This window comes from Argiope bruennichi, chromosome 6 (assembly GCF_947563725.1).
Source record: "Argiope bruennichi chromosome 6, qqArgBrue1.1, whole genome shotgun sequence".
In the NCBI taxonomy this organism is placed as follows: Eukaryota; Metazoa; Arthropoda; class Arachnida; order Araneae; family Araneidae; genus Argiope; species Argiope bruennichi.
The window spans coordinates 32,149,215-32,167,077 of record NC_079156.1 but is presented as its reverse complement, the minus strand read 5'-3'; the positions used below and the strand labels follow the sequence as shown (position 1 = coordinate 32,167,077).

The window sequence follows — 17,863 nt, the reverse complement described above, 5'->3', positions numbered from 1 at the left end:
CTACATTATAGAACATGTTAAGTCACTGTCAGCTGATAACTAAAGTTAGAAATTCAGAAATGCTTGCTAGAACTGTGTGACTTAAAAACATATGGACTGTCATATTATATATATATATATTTCATTTAGCTAAGAAGATTTTTTGGTAATATGATTTCAATGGTCATCTTAGCTCCGAAATAAAAGAAGAAACAACTGTCAAAGATTATGATACTGAAATGAAATATTTGAATTTATGTTTCAAGCCACTTCTGGATTGCAATTCACTGCTCGTTTCATTCTGTACAAGCAAATCATACTTAAAGTAGAAAGTTTCTTATATTATCAAATAATACTTTCAGATGATCATATATAACTAAATTTGCTGAAGTAAGCTTTTGAGAAGTTTGTTATAAATTTTTATGTATCAAGAAATTAACCACATATTATTTTAAACTACACTTTAAAAATTAACAAATATTGAAATGATATATATTTAAACACTAGTAATACTGAATTTAACTTCATTAATTTCATATAAATATGTTTTAATATAAAGCAAAAATAGTATTTGTCTTTTATAATTAAGTACATGAAACCTTTATAAATAATTTCATGATAAAAATATAAATTCCAATTTTAGTAAAATCTTAAAAACGAATACAGAAACTTTTCTCGAGAAGAAAGTGCAAATTCTGAGCTATCTAAATTAAGCTTCATTGATGAATAAGAATCACTATTTGATGCACTCGATAAATTAAATTACTAAATTTTTGCATTATGGATGTTTGTGCAATTTTCTAAGTAAATATAAAAGCATTTCTAATGAGTACTGCAATACTAATTACTGCCAATGGCTTTATTGCAACCTAAGTCATATTAGAATATCAGATATAAAAACTAATGATTTAATTAACTCATTTAATAATTTGTAGGACATTTTCCAGGGAATTCAGAGTTATAAGTACTGCTCAACCATTTATAAAGTGAAAAGTAGCAATTAAATTTTATCCCTTAAATGCCAAGCATTGTCTTTAATCAAAATACTCATTTGTGGTTTACTAAATATTATGAAAATAAAATTGAAGCTCTAATACCTATTATTGTATTGATGAAAAAAAATTGATATTTTTTAAACTCTAACTTTATGTTCTGTTTTGCTTTTGCTTGTATGAGCGAGAATATTTTATCTTATTTTGCAATATTGAATTAAAAAGTAAGCACAAATTTATATGTATTATTATTTACCAAATAAAAGCCAAGTGTCACAGATTGGCATTGGACTATTTCTGAACTGTAGACTATATTTAAAACAAAATATGATTATTTAAAAAGCATTTTCTCTTATTATTATTTTTAAATTGAATTCTAAAACATTTTAAAATTAATTTTCAAAATCAGACATTTAAAGTTTGAATAATTTCAATTCCCATGAAGAAGATAGTTGCTCAATCAATCTTAGGTATTAAGAAACCATATGTTTTTTTTATTTATGTATCTAATAGTATATGTATTTATTTATGTATCTATAGTATTTATTTGTGTATCAAATATCTATATATTGTCATTGACAAGATATTTTAATCACATATATATGTTCACTGCTAACTTAAAAAAATATATCTAGTATTCTTGTATGGAAAATTTTAGTATGCCAAAGAAAGTATGCACCTCCCAAAAGACAAAGAGACAGACAGAGAGACAGACCTGAGCACCCATGGAGCCCTGGAGGTGAGCAGAATAGTCTGCAGGAAGAGGAGGCACAGACCGAGGGGGAGGTGCAGGAGGCGGAGGCGAAGGGGAGGAAGTGCTAGTAGGGGTTGTCCTACCATCGCAGCTGTCTGAGGTTGGGGTCTCCGCAAACAGGGACTTACGGCTTCGGTACTCGCCGCACGCATCCGAAGGCCCACCTTCGAGGAAGGCGGCATCCGGTCCAGCTCCTCGCATGAACTGCTCCAGTAGAGTGGCATGGCTGTGGAAAATTTGAGAATCATGCATCAAAAATTAATGCAACATTAACAAGTAGTTAACCACTTGCGGTGGAGAGATGACGTGTCACGCACGTAGAGATGCTTTTGTTATAGAATCGCCACACACGTCAACAGGCAACTATGACAAAAATTTAAATGAAGTCCGCGACCCGTTGACTGAGATTATTTTCTGGAACATAGTTTATAGGAGCTCAGTCTTTGATCTAAAATTAATTCATTTAGAAGATATAAATCTTGTTCCCATTTCTGTAAGGTATTGGGTATTTTCTGTGGTCTGTTATGACATGCGCACTCGTGAATCCTTTGCCACAGCAAGTGGTTAAATAATGATCATCATCAATTATAAATAGTTATAAAAATCGCAGATAGTCAAACAGTCCTGGATTTAGACTCTATAAGGCTCTGAGTTACTTGAGATGCAGGACCCTTAATAAGTACATTTAAGCAGCATTTTTAGTACATAAAGCATTTGCTCACTCAAATGATTTTTTTAGGTTTATCCATGAAAGTGCGCCCTAAGTCATAACTTGTATTGCTTGTACGTAAATTAGGCACTTCAATCAAGGATATCAAATTATGGTTCTTCCTTTTGATAGCGGATTTCCGGTAGGTATAAACGATGTAGCTAGGGCATTGAGTATATTGATTAAAAAGGCATGCAGCGAAATAAATTTGTAAAAATTACGAATTCCATGAATTATAAAATATTGGGATAATATATTTATAATTTGTCAAGCGTAAAAGTCAGGTTCCTATAAATTTTTTTACGTTTACTTAGTTACAGTTGAATTCATCAACATCTACGGTCTAAATAACAGCAAATATATGGAAATGATAATACAGTGAGTACAAACAAATACTCTTTCCACTAAGTCAGTAAAATAATAAGCGGAATTGCTTTCTCCAAAACTTTCTCGTATACTCCACAATAAAAATGTATCCATCTTCCCGCAGCATACAAATTGTGGACCTAGAACAAATCAGTAAATGCCACGAAAGTCCACATTTCTATTTCCAGGGTCTAATAATGAAGAAGGCCAAATATGCATTTTAGACATTTTTTTTTGTCAATCGATTTAGACAACGGTTATACTAACAAGTTTACAGACCACATTCCATTTAACTAAGTAATTACTTTTTTATGCGTGCAAATGCGTTTACATAAAATGTGAAGGTCAACAAACGGTCATCCTATTGGTCAAACGTTTTGAAGGATTTTGTTTGAAATTTGATACTAACAACACATTAGAGGCTAAAACTCAGTACCAAATTTTATTTATCTAACTCCTAGCTTTTTGTAGTTATTGTGCTCCCTAGTTAACAAATTCTTAATCAAGTGAGTCTAAAATATTAAGAATAAGATAAATAACACGACCTTAAACATCTGGCCCTCCCAAAAATATTCATTTTCTCCTTTAAGGCAGCCGTGCTTCATTTAACCTTGAAATTAAAAGAGGGGAGGAGAAAGAATTGTTGGAGAAAAGACTGGTGTTTTACGAGTAAACTACGGGTCGTAATTCCATAGACAGAGTTGGCACGTCAAAACTCTTAGATTTTCAAAATTTCTTTTTTTTTTAGGTTTATTATTACCTTGAAAAATTAAGGCTACTTTAAAAAATCATACTAATTAAAAAGATTTTGTTATCATTTTTGAAATAACTGTTTACTATTAAATTTCTTTTAGATAAAGCTTTTTTTTCCCTTGTTTAATTTTCAATTTTAGGTCAGATCAATATTTTTCTAATGGAAATAGTATCTCGATAACTTTTCTCACTTGGGAACATAATAAGTACAAAAAGTTTTTTTTTTTTTTTTTCAATTCAGCTTTAAATAGAACTTTGTAATCTTTGGAAGAACAGAAAATTTGAAAATATAATGAAAATACTTAAAGATGGCCATATAAATAAATAAATAAAATTGTATGATTGAAAATATTCATGAAGAACACAATTATTTTCAATAAAATGGGTCAATGATTGCTCATTTGACAACAATAGAAAGAAAAAGAAAAATGCATCAATTCTGATGCATATACAAGTTTTTATGAAAACATATAATCAAAGTGATATACACATGACTCTAAATATTCTCACTTTTTTTTCTTTCAAAAGAAATATTTAAAAAGCATTTTCGTAAGACTTATTTAAATTTATTTTAATCTAAAAACAGTATTTAAAAAGTCTTTAAAGATGGATTTTTCTTACCACAACAGCAGAGGCATTTCCTCAGGAGAATCATCTTAACCACTTTAAACGCGCACTGAATTAAAATACACTATTTAACCTAACCCATTCCTGAAAACCATTGCACAGACTAACTGCAAAAAAGTATTTCTAACGTCGCGTCATATGTAAAATCAAGGAGTGTTTCTATTTTATTAGTTTTATTTCAAGACAAACCATCCAGGAGTTATTTGAAACTGATAACAGCCTTATCTCTTAAAAATATAAGCAAAAGTATTAAGGCCTGTGCATAGTGTTGAAATGTATAAGGCACAGATCATTGATAATTTTCTACTTCCCAGATCAAATCTACAAATTTGTTTGTTCCGTATGGTCCAATTATAAATAACAAGAATTTGTTTTATTATTTGATTAAAAAAAAGATGATATTTGATAAAGAAAAAAGATTTTATCTGAAGCGTATAAAATAGTTCTGATTAAAAGTTTTTTTCGATTTTATTTAGCCAATAAAATTTTTGAAAGCACTACCAATTTTAAGTTTTCAAATCAAAGGTATCAAAAATTTATATTAGGACCAGTTCGCAAACATGATAATGATTTAAAAAAATTAAAAATGAATCTCATAACTTTAAAGACTAGGTATATATTATCTGCTTTTATACTGAGTGTTAAAAATTATTTTAAATGAAATAAGCTCATAAAAAAGTCACAAAAATTTAAGTTGAAGAGACTTAATTAAGAATAAAACCAGCAGAAAAATTTATCCCCATTATTATTATTTTTTAAATCCCCCCCCAAAAAAATTAGACTTGGAAATAAGCAACAAAATTTTTAAAAAATACAATTTGATAGACGCACACTTATACAACTTAATGACAGATTAATTGATTTGACATATTAGTTTTCCATTTTCAAAATGTATGAAGGCTACTAAAGACAAATTTAATCATTCTGAATCATTCCAAGTGTAGAGGACTATTATATACTTTCTTATATACTTTAATAGTATACAGAAAGTATAGTAATCATCAAAAGATTTTGATGAACCTCCACGTTTTAGAGCTCCCAGAGTTCGAAAAACCTATTTTTGGAAAACATATTTGTCTGTCTGTGACAAAGATAACTCAAAAATGTTTTGAGCAAGATGGATGAAATTTGGTACATGATCTTTATATCGAATTGATAGATCTCTATCAAATTTCGAGCAAAATCTATTCTGAGGAACGGCGGCTATTCGAATAAAAGTTAGCACGTTAACTACAAGATGAAGAGAGTTAGATGGATAAAATTCTGCACACAGATTTAACATCTACGTTGTAGACACCCTGCAAATTTCGTGCCAAATCAAAAAAAAAAAAAAAAAAAGGATTGAACGTCTATCAGTCTGTACGTTCTGAAGAACTCAAAAACGGATTGATTTAAAAGTATCAAATCTATAATTGCATGGGTCTATAATTGTAGTATTTTTGTCAAACTTTTGTTTCAATCGTTTGAGAAAACTCGTCTAAAATTCGAAATCGATTTTCAGGTACTATTAACCGCAAGCCAGGGATTAATAGCCAAAAAAACTCGCCAAGGATCACACGATAGATTCCGAAAAAATGCTACATTGTTAAAGGTAAATATTTCGTACCTACTGTACGCGAATGCCTTACAAGACATTTTCGGGAATACCTTTATTAGAGAGAATGCAAGAAAATTTTGGGGAGACCAATCCCGTTGCATGACTACAACGGAACATTGAAAAATTACTTAAGAAACGCAATTTCATGTCAAACAAAGTTGGAATGATAAGAGTAAGGAATTACAAGGCATGTGTGGGTCACGGCAATTTCGGAAAGTAAGATAATAAGGAAAAAATGAAAAAAATAATAAAAAATAACAGAAAACAAAAGTATTTCTTCCTGATAGTAGGGGGCTGCGGTGTCCTGTTCGTAAGGTCTCGTCTTTGGGAGAGGAAGGTTCCAGGTTCGAGATCCGATTCCACCGAAGAACCGTTGTGTAAGCGGATATGGGGCACATTAAATACGGGCCAAATGTCCTCCCACTGGTGTAGTGTGAAAGTTTGGAGAGAGAGGTGGCAGCTCAGGTGCCGTCCTCGTTATCTGACAGCAGTTCAAAATGACGAGGTCCGTCCCAAAATAGCCCTATTATAGCTTTAAAAAAGCGGGACGCTAATATAACTAAACCAAACTATCTGATAGGAGGCAAATGAGCAGTGGCACATCGGCCAGAAGGGCAAAGAAGGTATGAATGTCTCGGAGGCGCCATCATAACAAACGTGTGCGTTTATATTTTTTAAAAAAATATCATGAAAAGGTGGGAAAATAATTCCATACTCTGGGCGTCACTTACTTTAGAAAAACCACTGGAAATGAATTAAGGCATCAAATAGATACTCACTTGGCAAAGGATTCGTGGTCCAACGCGATGTCATCCGTAAATCCATACTGTTCTCTCAAAGGTGATGGGATGGCATCAGGAAATAAATCCTGGAGCATCAAATCTAGGTCATGAGCGACTCCGCTAATCAGCTAAAAAGGAGAAAAGACATTTCAATTAGATTCTGACTCAAAATCAACTAGTATTTCAAACTAAAATCCCTATTCAAAATAAAGGAGAATGTTTGTGTGTTAGCGCTCTACAGCCAAATCACTATGTTTCAAAGATTTTGCTACCGTTTAAATCTTTGAAGCATAGTGGAATTATAAATATCCCCCCTTTTTAGTGTTTAAATATAAAGGGTGGATATTTTTCGAACCACCTTTTTTAACTACTCTTCATGAACTCATGCAGCACGATGGAATTCTTTGACATCCATCCAATAACAATGTTCATTGAATTATTATTATATTTTCATGTTATTTCATTAATAAAAATAAACCAACTTTTTTCAGTTTGAAACAAAGAAATAGAAAATTTATCTTTTTCAAAAAAATAATAATAATAAACAAATAAATAAATGCGCGCAACATGGATATTTCTATTTTTCGAAATTTTGCGTTTCAATGAGTTCAGCTGTAACAATTAATTTAGCATAAATAGATTTTGGAAGATAAAAACTGCACGTCAGTGCGATTTTTTTTTTTTTTTTTGAAATTTTAATTAAATTTTTAAAACTTAGCGAGTTTTTTTTAATGTTTTCTCGCGATAATTCTCGATAACATTATTAAATAAAACTAATTTTTACACCGTTTTAAAATTTAAAAAGTTTTTTTTTATGATATCAATCCAGTTGTCTTGCTTTTTGTTTTGGATTTTGGTAATTTAAAAAAAATCAACTATAGATTATTCAGTGATGCAGTAGATTCAAAGTATTTCCAATATTTCATGAAATATAAAGCTTGCTTTCCTCTAAGAAAGATTCTGATTATTAACTCCGCAATTTAAATGAGGAATAAAAAATAAAAAAAGTAAAGCTACATTGCAGCGAAAGATGATGTACAGTTAGATGATAGAGTAACCGGACAGCTAACAGCATTATGGAATTTCTCTCTACTAAAAAGCAGAATTTGTATAATAAACAGAATAAGTTAAGGTTAATAAAATAACCAGACCCTGATATCTATTATAACTGGGTACTTAAAAATACATTTTTGAAAGATTCATGAATAAAATGAAAGTTATGCAAAAGAGATTTAATTGAAATTACACATAATCAATATACCGGCTAAATAGAAAATTAATAAAGACAGTTGGTAAAAAATAAATTTACAACTCATTCTTTATCAGATCAAGTTTAAACTAAACCTGTCATATTAGCGCTTCGTTTAGTTTTTCGTTCCTTTGTCATTATTTAATTGAATTAGCTAAAAGAAAACTTTTTTTCCCTTCCACGAAGTAAAAAAAAAAAAAAAAAAACTGATAGAATGAACTACGTATTTTTTAAACTTATTTTATAAGTTCAGCAGGAAAATAAAATTATTAACAATTTTAATTGCATAATTTAATGGACCAACTTTTGACAAGACATAAATTTCACACAAATCTGGCAGTCTTGACGTATAACATGTCAGCTCGAGCGAGAAAATGGCATAAAAGATATCTGCACAGACCGGCTACGAGCCAATTAGTAAATTACTAACATATGGCAGACTCTGGGCTGGCATATTTTAGAATAACTCGATTATTATTTAAAAAATGCTGGATCGAGCAATCGAGAAATAGTTTTTAGTTAAAACAGTGTATAAAATACTTACATTGCATTAAAACAGTTTAGGAATATCAGGTGCTTTTGTGGTTTTCATTTTTAAGTACAAGTCACAAAACTTATGCAAATAAGAATTATTGTACTTTTCAATATGCTTGCAAATTTTAGATGTATGTTGATATATAAATGAACAGAATCAAATTCGAATCGGCATCAAAAACTCAGCTGCAATGACATAGTTGTATAGAGGAGATTCATCATTCCTGGCTTAAGGCCAAAGCTGCACCCTTTCCCTATGTGATACATTTTTGTTATTCTTTCACCGCCACTAAAATCCTCCTCTCTCCCAAAATTTTCCGCATTTTTTATCAAGTTTTTTTTTAATTTTGTAACTAGGCTTAAGAAAAATTGTATATTCTAAGCAAATAATAACCTTAATGAGCTACACTGATAAAAAATACTTCATATACACATACTAAAAAAATGAAAAAATACCACTACAGCAATATTATATATATATTAGTAGTATTTTGCTAAAAAAATTTTAATTTATCAGCAATTTTTTTATCAGTCATTCTTGCATTCTTTTTCTATACAGCAAATCATACCAATCTAACTTCAAAAATTTATTACTGGTCATTTTGGCACACTTTCTTTCTGTTTTTGGCGGATCGCCGTACTATCGCCTTGGTACGGCCTTGTATATTGTATTAACTAATGATGCTACACGAGGTTCAATATTAGCAAACATAAAAAGGATCCGTGAATTGGATCGCACATGCAAACTGGACAATACATTAACTATGGTATTTCTTCTTCCTCTTGTTTTAAAAGAATATCTATAAAAAGCAACCGCTTCAAGCTATTAATTAATTAAGAAAAATTAATCTCCAGTCTTGAAGCTACCTGAAGGTGGTTTGAGAACGAACTCAGTTTGGGTCATCAAACAGGTACCATACATGTTGGTCATTACTACCAACAACAAACAAGCAAACCATCTTTCGATGAAAATCAAATATTACAATGTTAAAATTTTTTCATTTCTTTTCATTCATTTTTCTTGAATGGCATGATCCCATATTCAGCGAAGTAATATGAATTGTGCAACTTTGTTTGCATTTAATTATATTCTCCTTGCTGTCATCGATGTAGTAGCAACAATCGATTTCGTTGAATTCGGAATCAGAAAATGAATGCTCTCAACAAGCTGAATCCTGAATGAATGCAGGCAGCGGCATTTTCTTTTAATTTCGGCGCAGTGTAAACAGATCCAACCTAAATGTGGAGCAGGCAGATATCATTCACAAAGGCTCATCAATGAGATTCTTCTAATCTATTCATCGCAACCGATGACTGACATTGAAACACGGAGATGTTGGATGTGCCGGACGACATGTTTCCGAAGTTTACGGTCGGAGGCCATCTTTGGTTATAATAAATCAAACGTTACAGTATAAATATGGAATATAATAAAAACAAATATTTTTTTCCTTTCAAAGTGAGAAGAAAAGATTTTTATTATTATAATTAAAATCGTCAGCTCATCAGTTAAAAAAAATAAAGTGCAAAAGTACACAACATAGTAGTCAAATAGTTTATATATCAAGGTATCATTACAGACATATAAGTGTTATATCTTAATCAATATTTAATCCAACGATTTCTGTTCCATTTACAAAAGAAAAATGTTTCGGATTTTATTGCAAAGAAAAACAAAAATACAAAACTCTCTCTATATAAGTTATTCTTCATTACCTAAGAAATGTTATAAATATTCTTTCTCCTCGGATCGTTCTCTTTTTAATAAAATACAATAGGTTCATATGATCCAAAAAGTCTGAAAATCAGAACTTTTTTCGTATTTGTTTAAACAGTCGCCCCTTATATGTACTTTTCCGATCATCGAATCCTATAATTATTTTTATTTTTTCCACGTGTGTATAACAGGGAGCTCTATACCATGCCATTCTATGAACATCCAAACAGAACTTGAGAAAATTCCGTGCAACAATTAAAGACTTCGCTAATTGCTATATTAAATAAACATGTTTAAAAAAATTGCATATAGCGGTAAACTTTCCTATATCCTTACACCCTTTAGAGCAGGTGAAATAGTAATAAATAAATAATATAGGGTTAGAGGGTAAAATAAATAATATATTAAATAAATTATCAAATCAAGCAAATGTCGACATTGGGACCTATTATTTAATCATCTCAAGTCAGAGTGAAAATACCTCAGTAAATCACCAAGAAATCAATATAATTACTCAGCTAAAAATAGTCAAAATGAAGCAATATATTACTATTTACATTATGATGATAAGCAAATTTGCAAAAACTGCTATGAATTATACGTTTTGGTCAGGTGAAAAAAAAAAAAAGCCTTAAATTGGTAAATTTCAATATTTCGAGACGGGATAAGGCCAAGAACCAGTGAAACGGTTCGAAATAAAAACAAATATAAAATAATTTTGAATAACATGAAACTACTTAGATGATCTCGTCTCTTGTAGCTTTCCCCAACCATATTCAAAATTACAGGAACCTCACCTTTTTTTCTTTTCCTTTTTTTTTTAGTATTAATAATTGAATTAAAAATATTCCACATTCATAATATATAAATATTCCATTCCATATTCCATGAGATAATTAAATTCCGAGGTGGAACATAAATATCAATTTAGAAGTTATTTTTAAGAATTTATAGCATTATTAGTAGCAGAGGCGTATTTCTGATTAAACAACTGCATAGAATCGCTGGTCTTAGAGGAAGAAGCACTCAAAAGGTCTATTAAAAAGAATTTTTAGCTAATAGATAAATAAATTTATAAAAAAATGTATATATAAATTCTTTTAATTATAAAATATTAGGACTACAATGTTGAAAAACAACGAGACTCAACGAATTATAAAAACCGTTGATTAAAACATGGGCAATTACTACGTCAAAATGTATTGGAATATTAATAATTTATTGCCTATATAAGTTACCTTCCACTTGGCAAGATCTGCAACAAAATTTTTGTTATTTATATTCGTTGGAAGTTTATTATTTGCATTATTATTTCTCATCATAATTAAATTCTTTAATCATTAACTAATAATTACAATTCAGTTTAGAAGAATTTTAAATATGGTATACATATTTAAAATTAAATAATTAAAAAATATTTTCACATTGTTACTGAAATAAAAAAATTAAATTAAAATAAGTCATTGTCATTTTGATAACATTAAAAATATGTTTAAATGTGGAACTAAATTGATTATTAACTGAAAGAAGAGCCTCTTAATACGTGTGTTGCCTAGCAATTACTTCGAAATTACATGTGTTATAATTTCTGCAAAAAGATTGTTAAACAAATCCAACATACCCCTTTTTTAAATAATTTAGGGACTAAGAAGATAAACCTGAAAGTACGCAGCAGTTTGTTCCACTGGTTAAGCATGGTTTACACTGCGGTTATTCTCGTCGGAAGGACGCAGGCATGCATACCCAAATATGGCTGACCCGCGAAGGCTGCTCCTTTCGGAAATATTCCAGAAGATAACGGGGTGATCGAAGATGTGTTGTTTATGCCTGTCTTGATGGAAAAGAAGAGCGCTCTTGTCGGTCTGTTTTGATTAAAGAGTCCGACAGATCATTCGCAATTTATTGATTACTTCAACAAGAAAGAAAAGTGAAACACAATTTCTGAGCAATTTTGCAATCTAATCAAGCAGAACAAGATGCTTGAAGTTTTAATATTAAAATTTTAAAATAAATAAATATATTATTTAACTGGTTCTCAATGGTTTACGCAACAAAGTATATTTCAAATTCAAATTTTGATAGGCATGTAATAAATATTATTTTAGAAGCCTACACCATTATGATTACTGTGCTCTGCATCTCCCTAATTTTCTACTGTCTACCCTAAAATTTTAACTTAATTTGGCACAGAAGTTTCTAAACCTCAACTAATACAAAAAAAAATTTCTTACTACAGCTTTTAAAAAAATAGATGCATTAAAAAAATCACTAATGTTAACTGGTGAAATTAAATCTTAATTGATAATATGTCAAAGTTTTAAATAATTGATTACGAATATATTTTTAAGAAATCTATTCAACATCCAAAAATAAGCCGTATCATCAAATTTTCAATACCAATGAAAGAAGAAAAGTCCAGAATGAAATATTAAAAGCAGCAGTGAAAACGATAAGAGCGTCTTTAGAATAGTGAAATATACTTCAAAATAAGTTTGTTTGAAAATTAATTAAAATTGGACAAAAAAAAACTTGCATAACAATTCAATTGGTATTAATAAAAAAACATTTTTTTCAATTTTAAGGTGATGTAAAGAATTATTTTTGTGTTATAATATTTTCTGTACTTATAGGGGGGGGGATCAAAACTTCGATTCATTTTTAATTAATTAAAATCGTAAAAGAATTTCTCCGAAACACGCATTCCTCCTTGTAAAATACATCGATACCAAATTTCGTAGTTCTAGATTCTGTAGAGCGTCATCACATGCGCGCGCATGAACACACACGTCTTAATAGTAGATATGAGCAAACAATGAGGACAAAAACTGAGCATCACTGAAATCGGATCTTCAATATAAGTTTCTGCTTCGACACCAACCAAAACAAAAGAATTTCTAATAAACAGAAATTGAATTTATTTACTATACAAAAACCACAAATAAAAACACCAACTTGAGTAAAAGTATTTTTACTATTCCATAATATTATTTTTAAAAAAAAGGGGGGGGGATGAAACTAAACAGTAAAAAATAATGAAGATAAAAAAATTTTTAGTACACAGATAAAAAAGTGTTTTGTTTAAAATATTTTTATTCAACTTATTTATGTATTAAATATTAGATGCTGAATGTTTCTGATTATTTACAAAAACTTTCGCTGTTGGAACCAATTTTGTCAATTTGTACTCCTCGCACCCTAGTTTCCTTCGCTAACTAAGCACAGCAAATTGTCTAATCAACAATATATAAAAATTATAAATTAATGAATAATTAATATACACAAACTGTTGTATTTAATGTTTTTAAAAGGCTATAAAATGTTTCCATTTAATCCTTTGAGGCACATAACATAAAACTACTGAATTTCAGGCGGAAATTGATTAGATTAAATCAAATACATAATAAAGAAATAAAAATGTCAATTTTTTCATACATTTGCATACAAATATGGGAAGGGAGAGCTTGATTCGAAGCCACTATGGTGAATTTTAGCGACATAATGGCTGAGAAAAAAATAAAATGCTCGGTGGACTAAAACGAAACCACTTTGTCTTGAAAAGATTAAGAAAATACAATCCACGATGTCATTCCAATCATGCTGACCTCACAAACAAATTACTAATGCCAGATAGAAGCTCGTAAAACGCAAGACCATTAATATTAATAATAGAATGGCATTTCAAAATTAGATTCGCCGATTAATCCTCTTTTCTTTTCAACGAGCGTAAAACCTGACAAAAATAACATTAAGGCAAGCCTTGTCCTACGCCGGATCGTCGTCTGAGTGAAATATTTCCTGTTTTGCTAAAGAATCATGCAAACAGCCAATTTCGCTATAAATCTCTTTCAGATAAGACACTCCTCTCAAATGAAAGAATTCAGTTCACGGATTAAGCAATATTGGAAATTATATGATCATTTAGTGATTTAATCTAAACATACTAAGAAAAATTAATCAAAAATAACCTTCAATAAAAAAAATATAAAAAAATCGATTAGCATCGTATCAATGCAAGAGACCATTGACTATTAGCTATTATTATTTTTAACAAAATACCAGATACGTATCTATATTAATAATCATGAAAATATATTATCCATACAAAAATAACGTGGATTATGTTTGATTTTTTTTTTTTTAAATTGAGGAATTCAATAATATGATGTTTCCTTTAAAAAAAATACAACTACAAAGTTCTTTATTCTTCTTTTCAAAGGTTTAATAACTTAAGAAGGTTTAAATTATTTTTTTCCCACCATCTATAGAGAATTTTGGAAACAATCATTTGATACTATATGTTTCATTTCTTGAATTGTATGTCTATACGATATAAATAAAACGATTTACTTTATTTCTAAAATTATGTGCTGAAATTGGTCATTCAGAGATGCTATAATTAGAATCAAAAAAAGAAAGAAAGAAAAGAATCATGTAGACTTATTTTACTATTTATTTTCCACAAGATAGAATGCTATCTGATTAGAAACTAGAGAAAAAAAATTAAAGCAGTTCCGAAGAAATAGATCAGTGTTATTTCAACTTGCTGGTGTAAAAAGAAAGGGAAAAAAAAAAAAAAAAGGTTTGGAAAAATTGAGTATGGGGGCGGGGGAGGGAACTGTTAAACATATCATCACTCTTCTTTTTTAAATTTTTTTCCCTAGAATATTAAAGAATTGTTATTCTATAAAATTCTAAGAATACTTTTTACTAACGATGAATTTGCGTAGTTACTTTCATCCTGCCCAAGACACTTAACATACACATTTAAAATGACTTCAAATTTAAATAGCTAAGATTCCCTGTGCTTTTCTGCATATTTCGTAATTTATTTATTTTTTTTTTAGGAACTCCATAAGAATTTACAAAACAATGCAAACGCCAGAATATCAAATTCAGTTAAATGAAGCAAACTTTAAAATTGTTTCCATTAGTTATTGTAGCAATCCAACACATTTATCATAAATACATAAAAATAACTAAATATGTTAAAATGTAAGAAGAGTTATTTTTTTTTTAAGCAATGAAAACTGCAACTTTCTATCAAGGTTGTGGCAAGCAGTCGTCATTAGCCGGTATATCTCGGAAACAAATGATCTCTCGAATGCATATTTCAGTGAGTTATGGTCCTTTAGGGATACCTATACGGGAAATAGATTTAGCACGAGCAGCCATCCTCGCTAAATGCTGCCGTTCGTAATGCCATTCATGCCACCGAGATAAATCATCACGCGATATTGTTCTCTTGACGTATTCAACTTAGCGTTCAACGTCAGTAGCCGTGCGTCCAAAAAGAGCCTAAGCGTCAACTGCCAAAACACATTATCGTTCCTTTTTATAACTGTCATCAAAATATGACATATTTTTAACTTCACATAGTAGATTTTGATGGAGTAGTTTAAGCAGCACACAAACGGGCGGGAGGGTCACTGAATGGTCCAGATATTTCGAATTTTTCACACTAACTTTTCATCATTCTTTTATGAATTTCGATGGAAGTTTTAAAATTATCATTTCTGTTTAAAAATTAAACAATGCCGGATTGTAAAATAAATAAAGAAGGCATTTTACTAAGAGCCTTGTAGGCTTAAGAGTACAAATAAATTTTAAAATGCGTTTGTTTTTATCACATTATAATTTTGTAATTTCGTTACATCAATAAAAATAATGTACTCCAGCTTATTCAAATTAAAATCAAGTATTCTTTAAATTTCATATTATATATCCTATCTTCGAATTCACGATGATCCTTTTTTATAGTTGGCGAATGGATCAATAATTTTGACACACTTTGTAATTAATATTAAAATTGCGCTAAAAAAAGCGTCATAATTGTTTTGGTATTTTGTTGAAAATGACTTATAAAAAAGATTCTTTTTAAATCTATAACACATTGAAATCAATTGAATTGCATTGAAAGTTACCGACAGTTAAAAGTATTATTATTTAGGACAGTCATAAAATTTCATGCTTAAAAGATGTTTATATAGATTAAACTCAATAAAAAACTAATTAAAAGCTATAAAAAAAGGAGGTTTAGGAGCTTGAAAGAGAAAAAAGGGCATCGGGGTTCAGAAATCACTGCTTAAGTACATCTACAAATTTTAATCTGTCTTGAAATTGAGAAATTTGTTCATATGAGAAATGGCAGGTATTATTTTAACCACATTCAATCCCATTTCAATTTATTTTTACTTTCTCGTATACGAAGTGTAGAGGAAGTATTGCAATCGTCAAAAAATTCGAACTCGAAATTTTGATGAATCTGTACATTTTAGACCTCCCGCAGTTCGAAAAATGCATTTTTGAAAAATGTCCGTCTGTCAGTCTATGACAAAGATTACTCAAAAATGCTTTGAGCTAGATGGATGAAATTTGGTATACTCTTCAGACCACATTTGTAGCTTTCTATCAAATTATGAGCAAAATCCTCTCAGAGGAAATCTCTCTATCTCGCTGTCCGAATAAAAGTTAAGGCGCAAAATGAAGAGAATTAGATAGATAAAATTTGGTACACCGATTTACATCTATAGTGTAGACATCTATTAAATTTTGCGCCAAATACAACAACGCGTTGATCTCTGTCGGCTTATACTTTCAGAAGTATGTAAACGCAATGACTTAAATGTATGAAATTTGGTACGTGATTTCGTGGTTACAAACGTAGCTCTGAGTAAATTCGATTTTCGGACACTATTAAGCGCATGCCAGAAAGTAATCGCCCAAAAAACTCGCCAAGGATCACACGATAGCTTCAGTAAAAATGCTACATTCCTGCCAGGGCTAATATCTCGTAATTATTATAAGCAATGCCATGTAAGGCGTTCTCTGGGATAATATCTTTATTAGAGAGTATGCAAGAAAGGTTTGGGGAGATCACTGCCGCGAGTTGTTTAAATATAAAATAAGCACATGTATCATCACCTTCTTTCGAAATTTTGATTGTAACTGAACTTTGTGTCATATAGACCACAATAATGAGGAACTCCCTACTGATGTCGTAACAACACAAACATTCCGTGACCTCACAGTATTTCAATAGCATTCCAAAGCTGTGGCGGATTTTCGGCCCTAGGCAGAGCGCATTACGAGACACCTTCTTTGAATAAATCGTTAATATATCATGGAGAATGGAATTTATCTTGAAATAGCATGGTGAAAAGCGATTAGAGCAATACAATTTTTATAGAATTGCCAATAATTATTATTCTATACTTATCACTTTTTATAATTAAAAGCATTTAATCATTATGATAAATTATAAAGAGATAAAAATAACTTCAAACAAATGTGAAATTAAAAATTCTTATTTTATTGGTTCCGCCTAGTGAAATGAATATAAAGTAACCAGTTAATGAACAATTGATATTCCAGTATATTATGAAAACTACTTAATTATATTTTAATCAATGACTTTAGTTAATTATTTATTTTAATTAATTCGATGTGGTCTTAATATTTTATAACCGAAAAAATTTGTATTTCTTACAAATTTATTTATTTATTTCACAACTAACAGTTTTTAATCTATCTGCTAACAACCCGCAAAAATCTTAGCTGCCTAGAGTTCAGTCCAGGATTTCTAGACAGCTGCCTAATCGGAAATTCACCATTCGTTCGACTCCAATCAGATTTAAGATAAGTTCCAATCAGATTCAGTTTTTAATATCCCTTATTTACTATTTACATCCATGAAGCACCTAGCTCCTTCCTTATGTTTCTTTCTAATGTTTTAAAAGGGGAATATAAAATGTTTGAGGCAAAGTTCACGAAAGAAATATTTTAATCACAAATATTGTGAGATTTC

The 17,863-nt window shown here is 30.0% G+C and overlaps 1 protein-coding gene across 3 annotated transcripts in view; it reads right to left on the bottom strand.

Moving 5' to 3' along the window:
• The window catches only part of LOC129971305 (protein sprint-like), a 157,390-nt gene that overhangs the window by 22,564 nt on the left and 116,963 nt on the right, over window positions 1–17,863 (bottom strand). For 2 of the 3 annotated variants that reach the window (XM_056084933.1, XM_056084932.1), the window contains exons 2-3: window positions 6,557–6,687; window positions 1,809–1,951 (exon numbers count right to left, since the gene is read on the bottom strand). In XM_056084933.1, the coding sequence (XP_055940908.1) occupies window positions 1,809–1,951; window positions 6,557–6,602 (189 nt within the window). In that variant the 5' untranslated portion in view covers window positions 6,603–6,687. The other variant, XM_056084934.1, reaches the window with a different exon arrangement.